Source organism: Bos taurus, chromosome 24, assembly GCF_002263795.3.
Source record: "Bos taurus isolate L1 Dominette 01449 registration number 42190680 breed Hereford chromosome 24, ARS-UCD2.0, whole genome shotgun sequence".
Lineage (NCBI taxonomy): Eukaryota > Metazoa > Chordata > Mammalia > Artiodactyla > Bovidae > Bos > Bos taurus.
In genome coordinates, this window is record NC_037351.1 from 61,904,303 (window position 1) to 61,919,879 (window position 15,577).

Here is a 15,577-nt window from a genome sequence, read left to right on the forward strand (position 1 = left end):
GAGGGTGTGGGAAGGGACAGTCAGCGCGCTGGGGAGAGAGGTGCACACCACGACATCTAAAACGGATAAACAGCTGACTGGTGCTTGGAGCACAGAACCTCTGCTCATTGTCACCTGCAGCCTGGATGGGAGGGGAGCTCGGGGGAGAATGGAAACGTGTGTGTGTGTGGCTGAGTCTCTTCACTGCTCCCCTGAATCTATCACAGCGTTGTTTATTGGTTATACCACAATACAAAATAAAAAGTTTTAAAAAGTGTTATTTTAATTTAAAAACTGCTATTAACAAAGTTCAGTATTCTATGTTAGATGCGGAACAAGTAAGTGTTTAAGAGTCTACATCTTTATCTTAAATGAAAAAGCACAGAGAAATTATGCTTTGAAAGTGTTAGCTGCTCAGTCGTGTCTGACTCTTGCAACCCTGTGGACTGTAGGCCGCCAGGCTCCTCTGTCCATGGCATTTCTCAGGCAGGAAGACTGGAGTGGGTACCATTCCCTTCTCCAGGGGCTCTTCTCCATCCAGGGATCGATCCCGAGGCTCCCGCATTGCGGGTGGATTCTTCACTGTCTGACCTCCAGGGAAGCCCTAATTAAGCTCTGATTCATCTCACTAACAGATGATATTGGAGTAAAATATTAGCTTTCATGTTTAGTAATCATTTATCTTTTTTTGGTGTTTTTTGTTTTCATTTCCCATGATCATGTTGCTCTAAGTGTTTCAAAGGTCTCTTTTGTATTGAGATGTAAGTAAATTTACTCTTTAAAAGATTGTCACATAGAGAAATGACATAACATGCACTCTTCCTGTTCAGCTGCTTTTTTGCACAGTGTAGTGTGTAGGAATTTTATCTATGTCGCTGTAGGAATCAGAGATTTCTGTTCTTTTGTTTCTATAAAAGTTCCGGAAAAAAAAAAAAAAGCAAGCTCCGATAAAAGTTTGAGGCTTTGCCAGCTTTTCAGCCATTATGACGGAGAAGGCGATGGCACCCCACTCCAGTACTCTTGCCTGGAAAATCCATGGATGGAGGAGCCTGGTAGGCTGCAGTCCATGGGGTCGCTAAGAGTCGGACACGACTCAGCGACTTCACTTTCACTTTTCACTTTCATGCATTGGAAAAGGAAGTGGCAACCCACTCCAGTGTTCTTGCCTGGAGAATCCCAGGGTCGGGGGAGCCTGGTGGGCTGCCGTCTCTGGGGTCGCACAGAGTCGGACACGACTGAAGCGACTCAGCAGCAGCAGCAGCAGCAGCCGTTATGAATAAAATTTCAATGAACATTTGTATGCTAGTCCTTTTGTGATGGTGGTATTCACATCTCCTGGGTAAAATCAAGTCATGGAATTACTAGATTGTCTGGTCAGTATACATTTGACTTTACAAGAAAGTACCAATATGAGTATCTTGCACACTTGAGAAAGACTTTCTCTAGAAGGACATTGCTCAACCGTGGAGATTTTTAAGTTTTCTGGAAGAACATCACCCAGATAGCAGTGTTAGGACACCCTAGCCTCCTGTCCCCCAAAGAGATCAAGAAGGAGACAACTCTTCTTGAACAAAAACAGCTCACAAAGAAGAAATGGTAATGATGTGACGTGGCAGAGGTATCAGTGTGAGCTGGGATGGTGATCACTTTGCAGAAAATCAGTGGGTCAGATCCACACGTTGTCCACCTTCTTCTTGCTCAGTGTTACGGGTCAATTATATCTTAATAAAGATGGAAAAATTAAAATTATAAGACTGTTTTCCAAAGTGGTTGCAGTTTTTGTATCCCTACCAGATGTATAGGAGAGTTCTGACTGATCCATGTTCTCTCCACACGGGGTTTGAACAGCCTTTTTAGCTTTGGCCAACCCAATGGGGACCAGGTGGTATCCTGGGGAGAGGTATTTTGTATGAACATGAGATTCTTTATTAAACTTCTATTATCTGTATTTTTATTTTTTAAACCACATAAATATTTTCACTATGTTCCATTCAAAAATAACCTTATTGATGTATGACTGATGTAGAAAGCGCTGGACATGTTTAACGTATACAACTTTGTGAATTTTGAGATGAGAATACATCTGTGAAACCATCACCCCAATCTGTGTAGTAAACATGTCTGTCACCTCCAAAAGATTCCTCCTGGCCTAAGGAGAGCTATGTTTTAGGAAATAGATACTGCTAATACTTGACATTTAAGTATTTGTGTATTTCAGGGTCACGTGCAGGCCTGCCCTTCTTCTCACTGTATACTCCCCCAGTCTGATCCCATTCTTGCCTTCAGCTATGATTACCACAGCTCTCTCAGTAACTCTGTTATCTGTCTATTCCTGGTATTGTCTTCCTAATCTAATTAGAGATTCAGTTCGTATTCCATCTCTGAGTTCTGGACTCCTATATTTAAGTTCTTAACACGGGTTATAAAGCCTTTCACACTCCGGTAACAGTCCACCTCTTCAACCTCATCATGCTCTACTATTTTGAATTTTTATATATGACAATATCTTTCTAAATTACCTTTTCTATGTGGGTTGGTTCGCTTATACTTTGTTGATAAGAAAAAAAAGGAAAAGCAATGAACGACATGAATAAATCATTGTTTTATTGATAATGTATTTCACAAAATCAAAAGCTTTAGACATGTAAGTGTCCCACATACCACCTAAATTCAAAGAAATGTGAGTGCCTAGGTGAAGAGTATATATGATTTACAGTATATATTTTTTAGTATATGTAACTTTTTAATAAGAGCTATGATATTTGAAGCTTAGTAGAGATAGAGTATAGAAATAATCTTTTCTTATTAATTTATTTTAAGTGGAGGCTAATTAGTTTACAATATTGTGGTGGTTTTTGCCATACATTGACATGAATCAGCTAATCTTTTAAAATATATTGAACATTTTGTGCAGAAAGGAGTTATCACGGAGAGTTAGAGTCCGTTTACATGTTTGTGGAAGGAGAGCGATAGACAGACGTCATATTCATACTTCCACCAGTACATGCTCAGTGGTGACTGTGAGATTGGAAAGGAAAACGAATCCAAGGGAACCTGTTACACCAGCATTCAAGCTCCGGGAACAGCTCTCTGAATGTCCCCGAGTGTGGCCGCTGCCCAAGGGTCTAAGGGGAAGAGACTCGGCCACAGAAGAGGATGCTGTTGGTCTTGATGTGCTTGATGAGGAACAGGAAAGGGTGATCGCAGCGGAAACTCTCTCGAAACGGTGCTGATAAGACACGAACACCCACACCGGTAGCAGCCGCGGCCTCCGTGCCCTCCTCGGTCACCTCCACAAAGCACTTGTGGAAGACCTTTGACACCACCAGATCGCGTCCCCCGGTCATGCCTGAGAAGTCGGCCACCCCATCACGGAAGGCGTCCACCATCCCCAGGGCTCGCAGTGTGGGCACGAGGTCGTAGCTCTCTTCCACTTTAAACCGAGGCAGGTATAAGTCCACTTGTCTCTTCCTCATATTCTGTGGGCTCGTCCACGCTATTAACTTCTCAGCAGTGAGCTGGTCTTCAAGCTGTAACAGTGGAAAAGGAACAACTGTCAGGATTCTCATGGTCATGGAGCCCACCTAACCTTGGATTGAAATGTCTGGGAAACCTTTATTTTAACAGTAAACATGAATACAGGAGATTCAGTTTATTAGATTTTCTCTGAGGAGGAAACAATAACAGTCCTGAATATATATCATATGATCAAATAAATGTTGTTATACATTTATAACTTTGCTCTTTTTATGTATGTATGTACACTATATACGCGTATACAGAAATGTCTATACACATGTGTGGATGTGTGTTATATAAACATGCACACAGAAATGAAACAACATGTGTTTCATGTGAAGGTCATGTCTGACACTTTGTGACCCCATGGTCTGTATCCCTCCAGGCTCCTCTGTCCATGGCATTTCCCAGGCAGAAATACTGGAGTGGGTTGTCATTTCTTCCTCGAGGGGACCTTCCTGACCCAGGGATTGAACCCGTGTCTCCTGTGGCTCGCACACTGTAGGCGGATTCTTTACCATTGAGCCACTGGCACCTACTCCAGTACTCTTGCCTGGAAAATCCCATGGATGGAGGAGCCTGGTGGGCTGCAGTCCACGGGGTCGCTGAGGGCCGGACACAACTGAGCGACTTCACTTTCACTTTTCACTTTCATGCATTGGAGAAGGAAATGGCAGCCCACTCCAGTGTTATTGCCTGGAGAATCCCAGGGACGGGGGAGCCTGGTGGGCTGCAGTCCACGGGGTCGCTGAGGGCCGGACACAACTGAGCGACTTCACTTTCACTTTTCACTTTCATGCATTGGAGAAGGAAATGGCAGCCCACTCCAGTGTTATTGCCTGGAGAATCCCAGGGACGGGGGAGCCTGGTGGGCTGCCGTTTATGGGGTCGCACAGAGTCAGACACGACTGAAGTGACTTAGCAGTAGCAGTAGCAGTAGCAGTAGCGGTAGCAGATGTTATTATTATTATTATTATTTTTTGTTCTATGCTGCCAGCCAGTACTACCAATCTATGAGCAGCCCACACAAGCACTGAATCACTGGAAATGTGAGCAATGGCAAGGAGACTGTGAATACCAGGTTTTACCTCCTGCAGACCATCTACTTCATTGGGCAGCAGCACCAACATGCTTAGCTCTTCGCCTTTGTACGGGATTTCCAGGATCTTGGCTTGCACGTCCTCCAGTGACACGAACTTGAAACTATTGGTTTGTTTCATCATCTGCACAGGTTTGCTTGTATCCTGCAATAAATTCATGTGCAAAAGAATGCCAAGTGAGCAGTAGTCCAGGAAAAAAGATAGTATTATTGAGACACCAAACTCAGCCTCCTAAGAGATGATCTGGGAAATTTGTGTCTTAGAGATAAGAGTTTCTTCAAGGAATCCCAGGTTAATAAAGTTTAAAAAAAGGACAAGAAAATAAGCTTTGACAAATTCTATCCTCTGTACGAGTTATATATTAATTACCATGCATTTAAATTTCACAGTGCATGTAGCTACACTTTGTTATACACGTAAATTACAGACAATACCTTGTTCAGCCAAAACTTTTCCTCTGCAGTATGTTCTTCCTTAAATTTCTGGTTCCACTGCCCTTTGAAGTAGACGGCGTTCACCAGAACCAGAACAGTAGAGCTGTCGAGAGAGTCTTTGGGAAATAGGTCCTTGATTTTTCCTGCAAAGACAGAAAATCAAAGGTCTGTCATGAAAGGCACGAGTGGTTGATCTCTCAGATGCGTTGGAAGTTACAAGTGATGATTAAATATTGACACGTCAGCCCGTGAGGGACTCCACGCCCAGCGGTTCACCAGGTGAGGCTTTGCTCACGGCCCGAGCCTGATGGAGTCGCCCTCATGCAGACGCTCCTGCTCCTGACTGGGAAGGTGTTCAGTCTGTGTGTGTGGGGACATCAGTCATTTCACAAGGAATCCTGATGAACTGATTTCTGATATTTAAGATGCCATGATATTTCTATGATACTTAAGATGCCATGCTGTGCTAAGCCTCTTCAGTCTGTGAGCCCACGGACTGCAGCCCACCAGGCTCCTCTGTCCATGGGACTCTCTAGGCAAGAATACTGGAGTGGGATGCCGTGCCCTCCTTCAGGGGCTCTTCCTGACCCAAGAATTCTAGGTCATCAATTCTGACAATACCTTGTGCATCAGAACTGATGAACAGGTCATCAATTCTGAAGAACTGATTTCAGCTGACCTTTACTGGTCAGTTTTCTTCTTCCCTTTCCTCCCTTCCTGTTCCCTCAATAGCTTTGTCTCTTGTTTCCATTCCCTGTCTTCTTCATTCTGCACATTGAGTTGCTGTAGGTTAAGCCTATGTTTCGGAAGGGAGGTAGGATATGGTTCATGGGATGGAGACGTTGTCCAGCCCCTCCCTGGGTGGGGTGGACACTGTGACAATCCAGTGGGAGGGGGACGTGGGCCAGGATCCTTCTCCTGCAGGTGGTCATTTCTGCAAGAAGGATGGTGTAACGGAGAGCGGCTGTTTCCCAGTTAAGAAAGCAAAAGTGGACTCTTCATATTTTCACTTAGGGATTATAACCCGGAAGTTACGCCTTTAATTTAAAGAACAACTTATGAATCAACCTGAAGTCTGAGCAGAGACTTGGGATCCACAAGACACTGTCATCCAGACCCAGCTGTGCCTGCAGGGGGCTGGCCCTGGGAGCACCCCCACCCGTTTCTCTCTGCATGACGTGGACCATCCACCCCCTGCAGGACCTCCCCACCCTCTGCAGTCTCGTCTCACCCCTCTCCTGACAGCCCGGTCAGGGTCCAGCACCGTGTTCACACACAGTGGGGACTCAGCCGGGATTTGTAATGAGTGACTCTCTCATAACCTACCATTGGTTTGGCTCTCCACCCAGGAATTAATCATCTTTCGACTTTCCTCTGCAGCATTTTTAAAATCAGCAGATTCCACACTGGCTAAATAAAATTTCTGAACATTATCCATGTATTCCTATGACATGAGCAGGAAGATAGCAGGAATGAAAAGTAATTTATCAATAACTATGTAGGTATTCCCAAATTAAATTAAATGTGTTAAATCCTGATCAAACAGAGTTCACAAGCCAATCCCTAGCCTCCCCTCACTGCTGTGCTATCAGCCTCTGGACACTCCAGCGGGTGCAGTTGTGGTCGGGGAGCCTGGCGCCCCTGGGAGTAATGCCCCCATGTGGGTCCCCAGGCTCCTCTGCACCCTCCGCCCATTAGGAGATGGGGCCCGAGGACCAGGGATGCAGACCAAAGGCGTGACAGACCAGGAAACTCACCTGGAGAAACCGAAACTCCTTTTCTCCGTAGAGCCTGTTGGCGACACTCAGCTCATAGGCATCAGTGGATTTCTTTAATTCCATCAGAAGCTTTTGAAAGTGATGATGAACATTTCCTGGCCTTTCAACCTTCAAATGTTGAAAAGTGAGCTCATTGGAATCTCTGTCAATGTGAACTCTACACCCCCAGGGGTCTGTTGGATCCCTGTCTAGAGGGAGGTATCCCCAGGGATGATGGTTGTGGTTATTTCCCCTAATTGGCGCGTGTTACTGGAATTAGCTTTCCTAATCTTTACATTAAATCTTCCAGGTAACTCTCTCTTCCTGCTCTAACACACTCCAACCTTTTCTCTGTTGAACTAGAGATGCATCAGCATTCCATTATTGCACTGTGTCTCAGTCGTCTTCAACGGTTAGGGTAAAGGTCTCAGCTAAACATAAGCTCCTGGAGGCCTGGAGCCATAGAGAATTTCTAAGTCACCAGCTGTGTGAGAACATGAACTCTGTGTGTCGTCCTATGCTGTGATTCGATGCCCTGTTATATCCTTTGGGGGATTACCTTCGAAGACCTGTTGACTGTGATCTGTGGCTCTTCACTGTGATGGCCACACTTCCCAGTGCGGGAACAGTGGGTGCCAGATAGCCTGGGAACAGCTGTACCTCAGCATCTCTAAGTCTTCAGTGCCATTCGCATGAAGACAGGAGAGCTCAGAGAGCTTAGAAACTTCTCCAAGGAGATACAGATAACTTTTTCAACGTAAGCTTGTCTCAGTTCAGAATCTCTCACTTTCTGGCTAAGAGTTTTAGACTATTTAGATAAAACGTAGCTCTCATTCATTTTCCAAAATACTCCATAATACACTTGATCGTATGCTTATTGCTCTTAATCTAAGAGCTAATTAAGTCTATGCAATTATAGGAACATATTGTGATTAATATACTCATTTTTATTCTATATAATAATATATAACCTTTATGAGAGTTTCCAGAGTTTACCAGCGTTTACCAGAGTTTCCTGGCCCTGCTGTCCTATTTGAATGTATTTGGGTGCGATGCAGCAACCCTTTTATTGCCCCTGGCTAATTGGGATGGAGTCACTGTGGCTGAGAGCCATCGTATTTTTGCCATGTTCCTCATTCCTGAACAGCAGATCACTATTTGAAGCTCCTTCAGGTTTCAGAGTCCCTGATGTTAAGCATATGCTTCTCTCCTTTCAGAAAAACAAAGATATGAAGTAAATAAGTGAAGGGACGGGAAGGGAAGTGAAGTTGCTCAGTCATGTCTGACTCTTTGTGATCCCACGGACTGTAGCCTACCAGGCTCCTCCGTCCATGGGATTTTCCCGGCAAGAGTACTGGAGTGGGTTTCCATTTCCTTCTCCAGGGCATCTTCCTGACCCAGGGATCGAACCCAGGTCTCCCTCATTGCAGGCAGATGCTGTGCCGTCTGAGCTACCAGGGAAGTAAATAAGCATGTAATGTGAAATGAGAGGGCTTTCCAGGTGGTGCCAGTGGTAAAGGACCTGTATGCTGATGCAGGAGACATGAGAGATGCTGGTTCAGTCCCTGGGGTGGGAAGATCCCCTGGAGGCGGGTACGGCAACCCACTGCAGTATTTTTGCCTGGAGAACCCCACGGACAGAGGAACCTGGAGGGTTACAGTTCATGGGGTCACATAGAGTAGGACATAGCCGAAATGATTTCCCACGCGCACACACGTGAACTGAGAAACAACTCTCTCCAGTTTGCCTAGCATGACCTCTAAAAATGGACTTTTCCCAGTCTATCTGAAATCCCCAGTTTAAGCTACGACCCTCTTGGACATATGACCCTCTCTACATCCAATGCTCTCTGACTCACGGGATTTCTTGTCGCTGTTCCTCTTGGCTTCTCTGTGATTTCATTGAAGTGAAGGACCTGGAGAAGACAGGGAGTCGGACAAGGAGTCTGTAACGATCTATACACATCAGAGTAAGTAAAAATGAAAGAACGGAAGGACAAAAGAATACCCACAGACAAAACTATATACCAAATAACCGCCCCTCACGAGACAAACTCAAGAGGAAACAAAAAGCACACAGAAATGTTCAGTGAAAGCTTCATCCTTAAAAAACACAGTCTGTGTGTGGAAAACACAAAGCTGCTTGAGCGCTGTCCACTTTAAAGAACCGTGTCTCGTTTCTCATTCATCATTGAGGAAACATGTAAAGAGGTCTCCCGTGGATTTTAGTCAGGGCCTCACTTCCAGTGAACTCTTCCATTAAAGCCTCACCTCTGGTTGTTGGGCAACTGGAGGGCTTCATCCCAGCCCCCAGAGGAAGTCCAGGCACAGGAAGCAGGTGGGGAGCCCTGCGGGAGAGTGCGTGCCCCTCTCTGTGCCCACCCAGTCGTGGGGCTGCTTGAGCTTCCCGTGGGACACAGGGACAGCAAACCTGTGGTCATCTGCACAGCAGCCAGCAGACAACCCATGCAAACCTGTGATGGAAAGGCAGCTGCCACCTACCTTCTGCATTTCTGATGCGGTGTTTTCTCGGGCCCCTAAGTAAGTCATGGCTAAGGCTGACGAGATACTGAAAGGCGACAGGAAGATGTTTTCCTTCTCTGATTTTCTGATCTGGTGGAACAGATCAATTGCAAGGTGGATGATTGCTTCACTGAGGGAACTCATGGTGGCCGGATGTGGTCTGGAAGTCCTGGAAGAGCATCAGATGCATTTTATCATCACTCTAGGGAAGGAAGGTAGTCTGTAATGAGAATTTCTAAAAGAAATGCCTTATGTGTGGGTTGTGGATTTCTGGCAACGAAGATTTTTCCTTTGTATACATTTAGTAATTAGAAGACTTGAAATTAGGAATACCGGAGTGGGTTGCTATGCCTTCCTCCAGGGGATCTTCCCCACCCAGGGACTGAACCCACATCGCTTACAGCTCCTGGACTGGTAGATTTGTTCTTTACCACTAGTGCCACCTGGGAAGCCTTATTTATAGAAAACGTTTCTTAAATATAATAGAAACTTGATGTTATACATTTCATAATTGAGAGATGTACCTGTATCCATCTCATAATTAGACGACTATTGAAATTAGTATTTAAAGAACATTTTTCTAAAAAGTAATAGCGTATCTTTACTGTTTCTTCCTTACTGACTATACAAGAGTGGGTAAACAGTGCTTTATAACAGAGGTAAAAAGCAAGAGAGTTCCAGAAAAACATCTATTTCTGCTTAATTGACTATGCCAAAGCCTTTGACTGTGTGGATCACAGTAAACTGTGGAAAATTCTGAAAGAGATGGTAATACCAGACCACCTGACCTGCCTCTTGAGAAATTTGTATGCAGGTCAGGAAGCAACAGTTGGAACTGGACATGGAACAACAGACTGGTTCCAAATAGGAAAAGGAGTACATCAAGGCTGTATATCGTCACCTTGCTTATTTAACTTCTATGCAGAGTACATCATGAGAAACGCTGGACTGGAAGAAACACAAGCTGGAATCAAGATTGCCAGGAGAAATATCAATAACTGCAGATATGAAGATGACATCACCCTTAGGGCAGAAAGTGAAGAGGAACTAAAAAGCCTCTTGATGAAAGTGAAAGTGGAGAGTGAAAAAGTTGGCTTAAAGCTCAACATTCAGAAAACGAAGATCATGGCATCTGGTACCATCACTTCATGGGAAATAGATGGAGAAACAGTGGAAACAGTGTCAGACTTTATATTTCTGGGCTCCAAAATCACTGCAGATGGTGACTGCAGCCATGAAATTAAAAGACGCTTACTCCTTGGAAGGAAAGTTATGACCAACCTAGATAGCATATTCAAAAGCAGAGACATTAATTCGCAAACATAGGTCCGTCTAGTCAAGGCTATGGTTTTTCCTGTGGTCATGTATGGATATGAGAGTTGGACTGTGAAGAAAGCTGAGTGGCGAAGAATTGATGCTTTTGAACTGTGGTGTTGGAGAAGACTCTTGAGAGTCCCTTGGACTGCAAGGAGATCCAACCAGTCCATTCTGAAGGAGATCGGCCCTGGGATTTCTTTGGAAGGAATGATGCTAATGATGAAACTCCAGTACTTTGGCCACCTCATGTGAAGAGTTGACTCATTGGAAAAGACACTGATGCTGGGAGGGATTAGGGGCAGGAGGAAAAGGGGACAACAGAGGATGAGATGGCTGGATGGCATCACTGACTCGAAAGAGGTGAGTCTGAGTGAACTCTGGGAGTTGGTGACGGACAGGGAGGCTTGGCTTGCTACGATTCATGCGGTCACAAGGAGTTGGACAGGACTGAGTGACTAAACTGAACTGAACTGAACAGAGGTTGTGTTGTTGTTGTTCAGTTGCTAAGTCATGTCCAACTCTTTGCACTCCATGGACAAGCTCTTCTGTCCTCCACTACCTCCCAGAGTTTGTCCAAATTCCTATTCATTGAGTCCGTGATGCTGTATAACCATCCCATCCATGCTGCCCCCTTTTCTTTTTCCTTTCAATTTTCCCCAGCCTCCAGGTCTTTCCCAGTGAATTTATAACAGATTCAAAGGCAAAACGGATGTGGTAACATCCAGCCATCTCCCATCAGGTACCTCCGTGCCTTACTTGAAGGATCTGTGGATGCTGGACAGCCTACCCCTGATACACGTGCTCCCGAGGGAACGCGGGTTTTCTTTTAGAAATAAGTAAATTACCTATGGACTAAATCAGGAGAAAAAGTTCTTCTGTGGCAGAATATGTCAAATACCATCATACCAAATGAAATATTTAACACACGCACGATAAAACATCACATTCATTATTATTTTCAGAAAGGACTCCTGAGTTAGCCCAGAGCTGCTGGAAGCACTTACCTGTGTTCCTGGAGGAAGCAGAGGTGGGCAGGCAGCCTGCAAGCCTGTGTGCCGGGCGTGCTCAGCCCTGAATATATATACCTCTACCAGCCGCCGCCCTTTCCTCAAGGCAGGTGGCATTTCAAGATCAACTTCTGATTTCTTCACCAGTTACCTTCAACTTCATGAGGAAGAAGTCTTTATGAGTCAAGACAAGATTATTCACCAACTCCTGTAGGTCCTTTCCTTCTGCAGAAGAGATTGTGCCCTACCATCCGTGCTCATGGGAAACGCATGTACATGCCTTTCCGGCACCTGTGACAGTACACTTATGTGGCAGATTCTTCACGTGCCCTGAGGAACTAGGCCCAGCCAGAAATAACCCTTAAAAATCTTTCTTCTCTTGTTAATACATGTTGACTCGTGTTTAAGACCATTTCTAACACAAACAATTGAAACGCTGACAGTTTTTAAGTTCTGAAAAGGTTGTTTCTTTAAAAATATTTTGTATACCTGGGAAAATAGCTCAATGTCTCAGCTGAAGAGACATTGGCAAACTGTGTCAGCTGTAGGTGGAGACCAGGGGTGATTTGCCTCCCCTCGAGGCTGGACCCTGGCGCGGTCCTCCCGGTGACCCCATTGTCCTCGTGGTTAATCCCAGCTGTGCCCTGGTTGCTAAGGTCAGAGGGCAGCTCATTTTCCAGCAGACTCACTTGCTCTCAGTGAGAAGAACAACGGATACAAACAGGACCCATTTTAAGGGCAGTTTTCTAATGCTTTTTACGAAGATTTCTCAGAAAAGTAAATAGCTTGAGCTCCAGAACTACAACATTTCTCCATCATCCTGAACTGCAGCACACCCACTTCTGATTCATGACTAGAACAACAGAGTTAAATGTCTGTAAGAAAAAAAGAGGAAAAAATGTGTTCTTTGAATGGCATGGCTGAGTCTCACCACTGGAGTCTCATCTCTTCAAGCATCTGGTGTTCCTGTAATAGAATAATATTAAACACTGCTGACTATTTACTGAGGGGGTTTTGTATTCACCGATTTTCCTCTTTAGTACCATGTTTAGGTTGGTGAGTTGGTTTTCCCCATTTCACAGATAACAGAAATGAGCCACAGAGTGACTGAACAGAAGCCCAGGTGGTGAATTGCCCAGGTGAGCTCTCCAGGCAGGTAGCTGGTTCCAGGAGGCTGCGCGTGTATCCACTCCCCACAGGGAGGTGTAGACAGACTCGGGGCCTTTACTGACAAATCTCCTTGTGTTTAGATGAAAAGAAGCTGCGTCTTCTGCCCTCTCAGTAGAGATCACGTTCTCCCACAAAATATAAAGGTGTGGGAATGGGTCCCTAATTTCTCCTCCAAGGACGCCACAGTCATTAGGGAGGAAGGCAGGGTTTCAGATACTCTTTTAGGGTTGTGTAAAATTTAGCAGTTTCAGTGTGGACGTATGTTTTAATTTCTTAGGCATATACTTAAGAATGAAATCTGTGGGTCAGCGGTAAGTTTACACTTGATCGATTGATTGGCTGAATTTCACTCTCTGATTGATTTAGAAGAACTACCAGACTGCCTTCCCCAGCAGCTGCACCACTTTACTTCCAGCAGGTTAGGAGAAAGCACGTGTGTGTGGGCTCCAATCCTCTCCTCACCCCGGCACTCAGTACTGCGCTTGGTCCAAGGCTGCAGTCCCAGCACAGCACCCACTCACAGGAAGCCTCACCCACCTCAGAGTCCCAGAAGCACAGGGATGGAGACACGAGCTGGAGGAAGGGGAGACCTGTGTGCCTAAACCGGAAAGATGATTCCTGAGCTCAGCCCTGCTGCTCTTAGGGCTCCTCCTGGTTATGTGTCCTGACCCCTGAATGACACTGGAGGTCAAAGACCCCAGAGCTGAGACTGGGTGGGCTGAGCGAGGATGGAGTCTGCTGGAGTCTGATGGGAAGCTGAGTGTAAAGAAGAAGGAAATAGCAGGAGAAAAGACCCAGGATGAAAAACAACAAACATGAGGTATAAGAGGTCCCAGTCAAGGCTGGGTCACGGGCGCTGTCAGAGAGCAGGGAAGCCCCCTGGGCAGGGTGAACAGGGTGAATAGGCCAGAGCAGGGTGAACGTCTTTGGGTTCAAAGAGAAAGGGCTCTGAGCCCAGAGACAGAAGCAAGGAGCCCCGGCTGGTCCTGGAGGAAGCCCAGGGGACAGAGCAGGAGTCGAGGACTCAAGGGAACCACTGACTGAGCTGATTCCTCCTGTGAGTAAGTTACCAAGGTTGGTGGTGCAGAGGCTGGCTTTGAGGAAAAGCAACTAACTGATGAAGATCAAGATTTTGTTCTGGAGGAGGAAATGGCAACCCACTCCAGTATTCTTGCCTGGGAAATCCCAGGGACAGAGGAGTCTGTCGGGCAACAGTCAGTCCATAGGGTGGCAAAGAGTGGGACACGACTGAGCATGTATGCAAAGCAAAGGATTTTGCTTAAATTTAGAGGGAACTTTGGTTAGTTCAAATAAGAATCCATATCACATCCTTGTCCCTCTCCTTTTCAAAAGTGCTCCTGGCATGTATTAGACAAGGTGAAGACACCACGATGTCACACAGTGTCACAGGACACTCAGCACTTCTCAGACGATTCTGCAAGTCAGTACTTGCCACCCGTCTTTGGGTATTTTCTAAATATACCAACATCATTGGCATCATGAATCCCAGAATCCAATACAACTGAAGAGGAAATGACATGTCCAGGAACCATCCCACATATTTCTAATACCTGTGTAGGTTGCTTCAAAATAGCTCCTCTGATCTCCTCCTGTTTTCTTCCTTCCTTGTGAAGGGCGTGAAGGTTCACCAGCTTTGCTGAGGTGCACATCCTAGGGGGCATTTTATCTCTTCCTTCTTATTACGCACGTGGTCATACCCATCTGCAGGTAAACTGGTTACTTGAGAAAACCCTTCAAGCTTTCAATAACAGGATATCTGCCAATTACTGTTTTATTTATTTATTTTTTTAAATTTTATTTTATTTAACTTAACAATATTGTATTGGTTTTGCCATAAATTAAAATGAATCTGCCACAGGTATACATGTGTTCCCCATCCTGAACCCTCCTCCCTCCCCATACCATCCCTCTGGGCCGTCCCAGTGCACCAGCCCCAAGCATCCAGTATCGTGCATCGAACCTGGACTGGCGACTCGTTTCATATATGATCAATTACTGTTTTAATATTCCCATACAGATACAGATCCGTACAATGTAAATAGCATCTGAACAGGATGAATCAGATTTACCTTAATGTCCCTTAGTTGGGGAATGGTCTTGTCTGTAGGTGTGTCATGGCAGACTGAGACAGTTCATTCTCACCACCCGTCTCCCCATTCCCATGCCTCCAGTTCCACTCGGGACAGTCATCCTACTCTGTGCTTAGCACCATCCAACCCTCTCTCACATCTCCTGTCTCTAGAACCATTTCTACAGCCCTTCCTTTCAGCAGTTTTTGATTGACATTTAACATTCCAATTGATTTTGTGTGTGTTTGCTAAGTCACTTCAGTCGTTTCCCACTCTTTGTGACCCTCTGGACTGTAGCCCACCAGGCTCCTCTGTCCATGGAGAGTCTCCAGGCAAGAATACTGGAGTGGGTTGCCATGCCCTCCTCCAGGGGATCTTCCCAATCCAGGGATTGAACCTGGGTCTCTTATGTCTCCCGTGTTGGCAACCTGGTTCTTTACCACCAGTGCCAACTGGGAAGCCCCTTGAATTGATTAAAATTATATATTAAGGAAGGACTGAGTAAGTCCTTAGTCAAAATTTTATTCTATAACTTCTTATCATATCAGAAAAATTGCACTGCCTCCAGGATTCGCTTTTATGGGTCTCTTAATTTTTTGGTAGAATGCAGGAAGAGAGAGACTGTTCTTTGTGCATGAACTAGGAATCACTGACTCTTGGTCTCTTACATTTGAATGAAGG

General features: G+C 45.3%; 1 protein-coding gene across 3 annotated transcripts; it reads right to left on the reverse strand.

Moving 5' to 3' along the window:
- Positions 1 to 2,562: 2,562 nt before the first annotated feature.
- Positions 2,563 to 11,711, reverse strand: LOC519132 (serpin B3). 3 transcript variants are annotated; one of them, XM_024984458.2, is made up of 8 exons: positions 11,634 to 11,711; positions 9,292 to 9,514; positions 8,649 to 8,705; positions 6,790 to 6,918; positions 6,359 to 6,476; positions 5,033 to 5,175; positions 4,587 to 4,742; positions 2,563 to 3,509 (listed from the first exon to the last, which is right to left on the reverse strand). In XM_024984458.2, the coding sequence occupies exons 2-8, from the start codon at positions 9,454 to 9,456 to the stop codon at positions 3,105 to 3,107; spliced, it is 1,173 nt and encodes a 390-aa protein (XP_024840226.1). In that variant the 5' UTR covers positions 9,457 to 9,514; positions 11,634 to 11,711; the 3' UTR covers positions 2,563 to 3,104. The 3 variants fall into 3 exon arrangements, with proteins under 3 accessions (XP_024840226.1, XP_024840225.1, XP_059737099.1); XM_024984457.2 differs by having other exon boundaries at positions 9,292 to 9,481; positions 11,634 to 11,707; XM_059881116.1 differs by lacking the exon at positions 11,634 to 11,711 and having other exon boundaries at positions 9,292 to 9,601.
- Positions 11,712 to 15,577: the final 3,866 nt, after the last annotated feature.